The sequence below is a fragment of the Monoraphidium neglectum genome (genome assembly GCF_000611645.1).
Source record: "Monoraphidium neglectum strain SAG 48.87 unplaced genomic scaffold scaffold02310, whole genome shotgun sequence".
Taxonomy (NCBI): Eukaryota; Viridiplantae; Chlorophyta; class Chlorophyceae; order Sphaeropleales; family Selenastraceae; genus Monoraphidium; species Monoraphidium neglectum.
This window is the reverse complement of record NW_014011318.1, coordinates 1-9,663: the sequence shown is the minus strand read 5'-3', so window position 1 is coordinate 9,663 and position 9,663 is coordinate 1. Positions and strand designations below refer to the sequence as shown.

Here is a 9,663-nt window from a genome sequence, read left to right as displayed (position 1 = left end):
CGTGCGTGTGTGTATGTGTGTGTGTGTGTGCGTGTGTGTGTGTGTGTGTGTGAGTGTGTCCAACTGGTGGAGCCAGCAGCGATCCTTGGACTCAGAACGGTGCTATCTGCGCTTGACGATTTGACTCGACATCCCAGCCGCGACTGCTGGGCGGCGGCTCGTTGCACCCCTGACGGTGATGCGAGAAGGCATTCTGGGAGGGCAGGTCGCCGGCGCCCTCGGGCCCGGCGACCCAGGGACGCTCCCTCCTGAGGCTTCTTCCCTGCCCACTCGCTAAACCAATGTGCCCCAGGGCGTGCGCATGTCGGGGGCAGCGGCGGCCAACCTTTGCCACCTAGCAGAGGGTGAGTCGCGGCGCGGCTGCTGGCACATGAGCATGGCGACCACGGCCTGCCGCATGGGCGGGACCCCGTGTCGCGGTGCTAGCATACGCCCCACTCCGCCCCATGCCTGCAGCCCCCACCGGCCCCGAGCAAGCCCGGCCCCTGCCTGCCCGACTTCCGGCTCTCAGCAGCCCCTCCTGGACCCAAGCACAGCAGGCAGCCGCCCTCCCTGCAACAAACCAAACCCAAACCCTCACACCCAAATCAAACCTGTGCTTTGAAGGTCAACGCCCGTCTTTGAGTGACAATACGCCCCCTGCTATGCTTCCAAAACATGATGACAGGCACCATAGACGCCTACACCCAATTCCAGCTCAAGCCCTGGGACGTCGCCGCGGGCATCTGCATACTGGAGGAGGCCGGCGGCCGCGTCAGCACCGCAGACGGCCTCGCCTACTCTGTTTTCGACCGCTCCCTTCTGGCGGCCAACGACGCGCTGTACCCCGCCGTGCTCGAGAAGCTGGAGCCGCGGATGTCGGCGCTGCTGGCAGCAGGGGCGCAACTCGGGCCTGCGAACGTGCCGCCTGGGTATGGGGTCAAAGCGGGCGCCCAGCTGGAGTGAGGGGCGAGCAGGTCCTCTGAAAATTGTAGACTGGCGGTCTGCAAGGCTCTGCTCACACAGCAGGGCTTGACAACCCTCCTGACGGCGCCTGTAGTTGGCACGTGTGTAATCAAAGTCTTTTGGCTCAGGAAAGGGGAGCTGTTTGACCCAGGGTGGTGTTACAAGGCAGACAGACGTTCGCCCCTCGCGCATGAAGAATGAAGGGCACGGCTGCGACTGAGCGGCTGCAGGCAGGACGAGATGCGGCGGGGGCATCGGAACGTGGCGGCACGCTCTGACGAACTGGGCCGCGCCGCAGCGGGGGCGAAAAGAAGGAAGCGATTCGGCATGCAAATCGCTTTTGGGTCGGAAACTGAAAGAATAGGTGGGTGCTATCGGGAAGACAAGTTGAAGCTCGCCCAATCAGGCACAGCATCCGATTCAGGACGTTGCGCCGGCTGCGCAGACATGAATGGATGCCATGCGCCATCACGCACGACGCGGGCGGGCCGGAGTGGTTGCCCCGCTAATGGGCGGATTGAGGCGGTCACATGATGATGGGGAGAGGCACGAAAAAGACATTGCTGAAAAGGGAGGTAACGGTGTGGATGCTGCGCACTGTGGGCCTACTGCAACTTGCGTTGAGCAACCCTGGGCCAGAATGTCCGCCGCCGCGCAGCTGCCTGCCAATCCCCTTCAATGATAACAGGACGAATGGTATGCCTGCGCCAGCCTGCTCGGCTAGCCAGCCTGCGCCTGCGCCTGCAGCCTCGGCTGCGGCTGCTGCTGTGGTGGCGGCGGCGGCGGCGGCGGGGGTGTCCTGGACCGCTGGCCCTGCTCCCCTTGCTGCGGCCGATGCGCTGCCGCCTGCGGCTGCGCCGCCGCCCCCGCTGCCGCGCGCTGCTGCGGCGCCGTGCGCGGCTGGACCTTCTTTCGGGGCTCGAACAGCGGCCGGGGCTTGGGGGGCGGCTGCACGTCTCGCGCGAGGCTGAGGTGCTCGGGGCCGTCTGGGCAGTAGCGCGACGTGGTGTGGCGCACATACCCTGCAGATGTGGTGTGCAGGTAACTGCGCTGAAATGTTTGATATGGGACTAGATATCAGTTTCGTCTCTCTGAATCTCTCTATTTCATTTGTTGGGACACGGGTGGAAAGGGCACGGCACTTGCATGCGTCCAAGTCGGCCTGCATTCCGTCAGGGCGACACCTGGAGCACAGTGTCGCACACAGCAGCGCCGGGCGGCTGCTCGGTGCTCGTGTACAGTCGCCAGCACAGCAAGCCCTCTGGTGCCAGGTACTCACCGATGCCGTGACAGACCATGCAGCTCGCCAGGCCGCCGCGCCCGCCGCCGCGGCCCCGGCTGTAAGATCTTGCCCACCCGGTGCCGCTGCAGACCCCGCAGCGCGCTTCAAACGTGTGCGAAGGCGTCTGAAAACATGTTTGTTGGCGGGGAGGATTGCATGCTTGTGGCACCAAAGAGCAAACACTGAGGTTGTACAAGCCGTGGGCAGTCAATGGCAAGGTAGGCAGGCGGGTGTAGAGGGGAGGCAAAGCTGCGAGCCGGGTCGCACCCTGCAAATACGCTCCTCGGGGTCGCATGACTCCTCCTCCCGCATCATGGTCTGCATGGGGCCGTGTACAGGAGGATAAGGGGCCGTTTTGCGCAAGGCGCTGGCAGCATGGGCCGCACCGTTCGGGAGCGTCGGAGGGCGAGCAGCAGCGGCGCATGGAGGCGGCGGCTGCCGTGCAGAGAGGCGCACGGGGCAGGGCGTTGCCTGGGACGCATGCGGGCCGCGGCGCGGCGGTCCGCATCGACTGCGGCCTCGCCGCCCTCTCACCGCGCCCTCGGGAGGCAAGCGCTGGAACGGGTGGAACAGGGACAGCGGCAGGGCCGAGCGGCTGCGGCGGGGTAAAGCGAGCCAGCGTGTCATCGGCGCGCGACGCCATGGCCGTCGTGTGCACGACGTCGAGCCGCCGCGACGCAGCATCTGGGGCACACCTGCTGCAGGCCGATCAAACAATATATAAGCCATATCATGCGCTGCCTACCCTGCCTGGCATGATCCCCGGGACACCGCGCTTGCACTCACAGGCTGAAGCGCTGCTGTCCTGACTGATCCAGATCGCCAGAAGCACGTGTAACGACTGCTCTTCTGACCAAGGGAACGTGCAGGAGCCCCCGGCGGGCTGTGCTGACCTCTCCCGCGCGCGCTGCGACCCATCCGTGGTCCCTGAGTTGGGCCAGTTTCGCCATCAGTTCGAAGGTGGCTTGAATCTGGCGTGTCACAGGACGAGGCGCCGAAGGGCACAAGGTGGAGGGTCGCGACGAGACTTCAAGTGCTCGCAAAACGGGGATGTATACGTGCTGAGATGTTATGTGATGGATATAGTGCTGTGCGAGGATTCTTTTAATACTGTGCAGGCCTGCGCGTGGGAGGTCGGCGATCACCGGGCGAGCGCCGCTTTTCTCGTTGAGTCATTAGCGACGGACGGTTGCAGAATCGCGGTAACCGCAGAGCCATGCCTACAAAACCAAGGTGCCATACGAACACATGGATAACACTGCTATCAATTTTGCATGCTGCTGCTGAGTGTATACGGCCCTGTCGTCCTGTGCAGGGGAGTGCGTTGGTGTCAGGTTGGCGCAGGTCGCAGCGCCCGGCAGCATGTGAATATGTTGAAAGGCAGCCAGCAAGGTGGGAAAGCGCTCGATACCATGGGGGCAGGGCAATGCGCGTGAAAGAATACCGCATGCCAGCATCCCTGCTGACCGCGCAGTGGAGGGCCATAATGCAGTTTTGTGCGCAGGCACACAGCAGTGGGGCGGAAACCGCCAACAGAAATTAGCGCAACGTGACGGGCTAGCATCCATGCAGCCAGACGACTTTGCATTTGCGGAAACACTCCTGCCTGCAAACCCAGTCCAAGGATGCCCCAAGTCGGAGGCATGCACGCCTGACCAAGCAGCCAAGCGTTCAAATGCCAGTGCCTCTGGCCTGGGGTTAATGTCAGCGCACAGCAGCTAGTGTCACATGAGTGCCTTGCATTTTGCACAACTGGTAATCTGCGCGTGTCGACCAGAGATACAACAAGTCGTGCCCGTGGGTCAACGGGAATCCCACCTGTTGTTGGTGCCTGCACATGACCTAGCGCAAAGGGATGCAGGATAATGTATGCCGCGTTGGCCGACCTGCCGTGTCAGGTTGCGGTCAACTGCTTGCGACAGCGCCAGCTCTTGTCGCCCGCTGCACACACCTGGTGCCCCTGCTGGCGTGCTGCGCGGCCATGGTCCAAGCATCCACGTTTCACATGGAAACATATACCTCATCCGTTAATTCTCCGGCGCTCTGGCATTGATAAAAGGCCACTGCTTCGTGCTGGCTTGGCACACGAGTTCAGGCTCGCTCAGCTGGAAATAAAGGGCGAGCAGGCTGCCATTTAGTTGCCCCAACATGTCGACAGCACGCCGGCGCCCGTCAGGGGCCTGACCACGCCGCGGGGCGAAAGCTTGGAAACAGGACCGCAATGGCCGCGTGCAAAGTCAGTCAGGCCCTTGACAAAGGGCCGTCACAGGGTCCGCTAGGATCGCTCGTGCTGCTTGACGCCGAGCCCGCCGGCGCCAGCGCGTGGGACGTTCCAGCTGCTGGCGTGCTCGCAGCCCAGCTCACAATGGGAGGCCCGACGCCTGTCGGATCGCGTCAGGTAAGGACGTGTCATCGGCGGCAGTGCGTCCCTGGGCCCAGCGCCTGTGCTTTCGTCGAGCGCTGGATCTGCGGAGGTGGTGCTGTGCACCTCCTGCTGTTCTTGACCACGCACACGCATTTTCCCGCCGCTGCATTTCGCTAGGGTTGTGACAAGCAGCGCTACACGGAAGACGGCGCGCGGCTTGTGGCTGGGTGAGCGGCGCGGTTGGGGTGGCTTAGGCACAACCCTACCCCGGCCTGGAATGCGCGAGGCGCGGACCACAAACGGCCGCGAGGCTGCCGCTGGTGCAGGCTGCAACGACACAGCATGGCATGACGGCCGCAGCATGGCATGGCATGGCAGCCGAAAATAACGGGCCAGCACTCGCGACCCCATGCGCAGCCGCGGGCGCGTGTGCGCATGCGCGCACGCACGAGCACCGCCGCCCACCCGCGCCCGCCGCGCGCGGCCCCGGGCGTCTCGCGCGCGCGTATGCAGGTGCATACCTGTCCGGTACAGGGGCGCGCCTGGCGCCGCGGCTGACGCGGAGGTTCTCCTCATAACCAGCAGGGCCGGCAAGGGCTGGGGCTTCCCCAAGGTGTGTGCACTCTCTGTCTGTCTCTTGCGCGCGCCTTTGTCGCGGGCGCAGCCGCAGGCGCGGCGGCCCGCGGCGAGGCGGCGCTCGGGCACTCACAGTCAGCGGCACGCAGCGAGATGGCGGTTGGGCCGGCCGCAGATGGGGTCGCTTGTTTGGCGGTGGGTTCGAGGGCTGTCGGTGGGCGTGCGGCGGCCAGATCATCGATTGGATGATCAAGGCGCCTTCGTTGTGATGATGTGGGGTTCTGATGCACCGTCTCCACGCCTGTCATGTCGTACGCGCATGCCAGGGTGGCTGGGATGACGATGAGACGGTTGAGGGCGCCGCGCTGCGGGAGACGGTGGAAGAGGCCGGCGTGCGCGGCCAGATCCAGGTGCGCCGGCGAGGCGCGCCTGCTGCCACGGGAGCCAAGGAGGGGGGGTTCGCGGCGGCGAAAAGCCTGGCTTCTGTTCCCTCAATTGCCCTGCCGCTGCACAAACACAGCCCACCCACAAATGCACACTTCAGCACTTCGCATGCACACGGTCTCTCTCACACACATGGACGCACGCTCACGCTCTCATATTCGCCTTGTCACTCCGCTCGCTGACTCAGCTCCCCAAGATCGGCATCTTCCACTTCCAAGGCCACAAGCAGGCGCCCGGCGCCAGCCCCCACCAGGCGCGCTGCGAGGCGCACATGTTTGCCCTCGTGGTCGGGGAGGAGCTGCAGGCCTGGCCCGAGCACCGGCAGAGGCAGCGCCGCTGGGTGCGCCGCGCGAGGGGGTGGGGCCGGGGCAGCCGCTGGGCGCGGGCCGGCGCTTTGGCAGGGGTGCCCCCTCGGCTTCTGGCGGGGCGGCTCGCGCTCCTTGGTGCCGTCTTAGGGATTCTCAGCACCGAGCATGAGTGCTTGCAGCATGTGGTGGCCTGCGTGACCGCCTCCACCAGCATCGTGCAGCCAGTTGCCGCGCTCTGGCCCAGTGTCGTTTTTCCCCACACGCGACCCCGGCCCCCTGCAGATGTCGCTGCCCGAGGCGAGCGCCAGTTGCCGGCACCAGTGGATGCGGGACGCACTGCACATGTGGGCCGCCGCAACCCACAGCCTGCGGCTGCCGGATGGCCCCGAGCGCATGGACTCGGAACCCACCCCTTTTTGATGGCATATAGGGGACGCGCACGGGCGTTTGCGCTGCGCGCCCCTCGTCCGCAGTCCGCAGCGCAGGCGGCCTGCGCATTGCTTTGTGAAAGAAGAGCGGGCGCGCAGTGCCCTCCACGCGCGAGGGCCCGCTGCCCATGATCCCGCACGCAGCTGGGGGCCCCGCTGCCCGTGTTCGATTTGTGTCACACCATCAATTTCCCCAGCTGAAAAGAACCAATCTAAACTGTGCTCCTCAGCGCCCAGCCTCTGCATCCCGCCGTCGCCGTTTATTCTGCTCCTCTTGAGCCCGTTGCCAGACAGGACGCGCGTGCCGCGTGGCGAGCGCACTCTCTTGCTGCCAATGCCTTACGCCCCTTGGGATGCGCGCCAAAATGACTGCGCTCTGTCGAGAGGCAACGCCCTCGCTGCTTTGCCCCATGTCTTACCGCCCTGTTGGTGCGCTGCCGTGCACCGCTTTGCCGTGCCTTTTTTGGGAGGGGCCCGACCCTCCCTTGTACATGTATTAAGCAGCCCCGCGCCTCCCTCAAGAGGGGGCAGGGGTCTGCGAGCCAACGCACCGCATGTTTACGAGTTGCCTGCTCGCCAACCTTACCAATTTGGCGCTGAAGCGCCCCTCAATCAGCAGAAGCATTGCCCACTTGCCTGCTGCGTGGCCCTGGACCCTGATTGGACTGCCGGTAGCGGTGCAAATGCATGTGATGACGCCAACGACTGCTGTAATGGTGCGTTCTGTTGTATGTCACTCAGGGTCTCCGCAACCTGATGGGTCAATGAGGCGGGGTACGAGGATGGCACTCCACTGCCAGCGGCACAATGGCACACATCGCCCACGCCGTGCTGCTCAACATAGGTTGAACTCAACATAGGTTGAACTCAAGGCAGAAGAGTGGTGAATTCGCCGCCATAATACTTGAATTTATACAGAATAACGAGCACAGCATGGGCTCTTGTGACACACGAGCTGAGCTAGATCGCGATGGACAACACCGGCGTGGACCTCTGCGCCCTTGGCTGGCGGGTACTCAAATGCGATGCCGACCATCCGTACTACGCACGACTGCAGCTCCCAGGCATTCAGGTGCGGCACCCGACTGGGCGCCTTTCGGGCCCAGCACTGCTCACCAGCTGCTTGTTTGAACCGCGCGCGCGCCGTCGCCGCCGCATGCCCCAAGGGCCTGGAGGCGCTGACGTCGCTGCTAGCTGAGCGCTACGGCCTGGACCTGCCAGAAGGCGCCTTTGGCGCGGCGGTGGACTTGAAGCTCGGCCATGCCGCGACCATGACGCGCGTCCGAGCCGCGCTCGACGCGGCCGCTGCGGCCGCGGCGGCGCCGGGCCGCCGCGGGCCGACTGCGGGTGAGCAGGGCCTATTGCCCAGCCCTTGGGTTGCGGCGCATCTGAGCTTTGCGCATGCATTTGATACCGGCGCGCGCCGCTGGGGCGGGCGGAAAGTGCACCGCCCCGACCAATCCTCGGCTGTTCTTCGCTGTGAATGCAGGGGCTGCCCCGTCCGGCGAGTTGGCCGGGGCAGCGCTGGCGCCTCCAGGCCCGTGGTCCCCCCACGCGAGCAGCCGGCAGCTGGCCAGCCACCTCGTGACGCCGCACCGCCGCCGCCCGCCGCCGCGCATCGCCTTTGGCCGGGCCGCCGCCGCCTCCGCCTTGCCGGCGGGCGGCGCGCCGCCGAAGGGCGCCGGCGCCCCAGCAGTTGCGGGAGGGAAGAGCGACGCCCGTGCAGAGCCTGCAAAGGGGGGCACGGTCACCGACACACAAGCCGCGGCCAGCCGCAGTACCATCGGGCGCCGGCCGTCCAGCATCGAATCTGCGCTGCTGATGCAGGCCGCGGCAGCGGCGGCGCCGCCGCCCCCGCAGCCATTTGGCACAGACGCGGGCGTGGAAGCGGCGTCGGCGGATTGTGGAAGCTCTGGACTCAGCGGCTGCGGCAGCAGCTGCAACGCGACCGCCGCGGCGCTGAGCCCCGACAGGCAGCTGCCAGATTACTACTCGTCCGATGACGTCAGCGACGCCGGCGGCAGCCCACGGGTGCTGTGGCACAACGCGTTGGCTGAGGGCGTCGGGCCGCGCGAGCTGTGGCCGCAGGAGGGCTGGGGCGACGCGTCTGATTTCGTTGGCTGCGGCAGCAGCAGCGGGAGCTGCGGCTCTGGCGGCGGCGGAGCAGGCGGGGCGAGTGGTGGAGCAAATGGTAGGGCGTCGGAAGCGGCGGCAGCGGGAGCTGCCGAGTTGGCAGGTGCGGTTGATGGTGCTGACAGGGGCAGCTTCCCGTCCAACGCCGGCTCAGAGTCACGCGCCGAACAACGTCACACCCGCAGTCGCGGGGGCGCCAGCCGAACTGGCAGTACGGGCACCTCCGGTGCGCTGCTGCTTGCGCAGAGGGCAGGAAGTCGGACTCACTTAACGCAGCAGCCGGACGACCCACTTGGGACTGAAGCGGTCACACCTGCCATGACATTAGCTGCTGCTGCTGCTGAGGCGGCAACAACAGCTATGGTGAAACCAGCGAACGCCGCTGCAGTGGCGGCGGCGGATGCGAGAAGAAGAGCGCAGATGGCAGCAGCGGCTCCCGACAGCCCGCCCCGCGAGTGTCGAGCCCCCACGCCTGGCGACGAGGCACGCGCTCCGCCGCCGCCTGCCGACAGCACGGTAGATGACGGCGCAGCTGCGGCGCAGCTGCCGCCGCCGCTGCCGCAGCACCAGCAGCAGCAGCAGCAGCAGCAACAGCAGCAGCACCCACAGCCACTGCCCGCGCACGTAGAGCCCGCAACCCCTCCACGCGGCAAGCAGCTGTCGCTGGGTGTCCTGTCGACTCTGTCCCCTGTCCAGCCGGCACCGAGCCCGCAAGGCAGACCGCTGGCACTTGAAATGGTTGCATTTGATGCGCCTCCGTCACCAGAGCAGCAGGATCTGCAGGAATACGAGCGTCCAGCCACCCAGCAGGATGGCAAGCAGCAGCAGCAGCAGCAGCAGTACTTGAGCGATGCAGAAGGCTTGCGTCCACAGCAGCACCAGCAGCAGCGGCAGCAGCAGCAGCAGCAGCAGCAGCAGCAGCAGCAGCAGCAGCAGCAAGCCATCGTAGTGTTGGGCGCATGCGACGAGGCGGGCGGCGAGCATGAAGCGGGGGCCGGGGGTGGTCTGGCGCCCCTCTTGATGACCGTGAGCCCAGAGCCCGCCGCCACGCGCGCAAGCGCCGCCACCCGGCGCTCCTGGCTGCAGCAGGCATCCCTCAAACTCTTCACGCTCGCCACGCCTCGCCCCCGCCCGCCAGCCGCGCCCGGCGGCGCCGCCGCCGCGGCGGCCGCGGCCGCGGCG

General features: G+C 66.0%; 3 protein-coding genes across 3 annotated transcripts; 2 read left to right on the top strand and 1 right to left on the bottom strand.

Annotated features, from left to right (window-relative positions):
• Positions 1-657: 657 nt before the first annotated feature.
• Positions 658-945, top strand: MNEG_10429 (hypothetical protein; the record flags this gene model as incomplete). The annotated part of the gene is made up of 1 exon (XM_014041101.1): positions 658-945. The coding sequence occupies one exon, from the start codon at positions 658-660 to the stop codon at positions 943-945; it is 288 nt and encodes a 95-aa protein (XP_013896555.1).
• Positions 946-4,592: 3,647 nt separating this feature from the next.
• Positions 4,593-6,340, top strand: MNEG_10428 (Nudix hydrolase 16; the record flags this gene model as incomplete). Its single annotated transcript, XM_014041100.1, has 6 exons — positions 4,593-4,625; positions 4,770-4,819; positions 5,106-5,205; positions 5,495-5,578; positions 5,800-5,952; positions 6,203-6,340. The coding sequence occupies 6 exons, from the start codon at positions 4,593-4,595 to the stop codon at positions 6,338-6,340; spliced, it is 558 nt and encodes a 185-aa protein (XP_013896554.1).
• Positions 6,341-9,240: 2,900 nt separating this feature from the next.
• On the bottom strand, positions 9,241-9,465 carry MNEG_10427 (hypothetical protein; the record flags this gene model as incomplete). Its single annotated transcript, XM_014041099.1, has 1 exon — positions 9,241-9,465. One exon carries the CDS (start codon positions 9,463-9,465, stop codon positions 9,241-9,243), a length of 225 nt encoding a protein of 74 aa, XP_013896553.1.
• Positions 9,466-9,663: the final 198 nt, after the last annotated feature.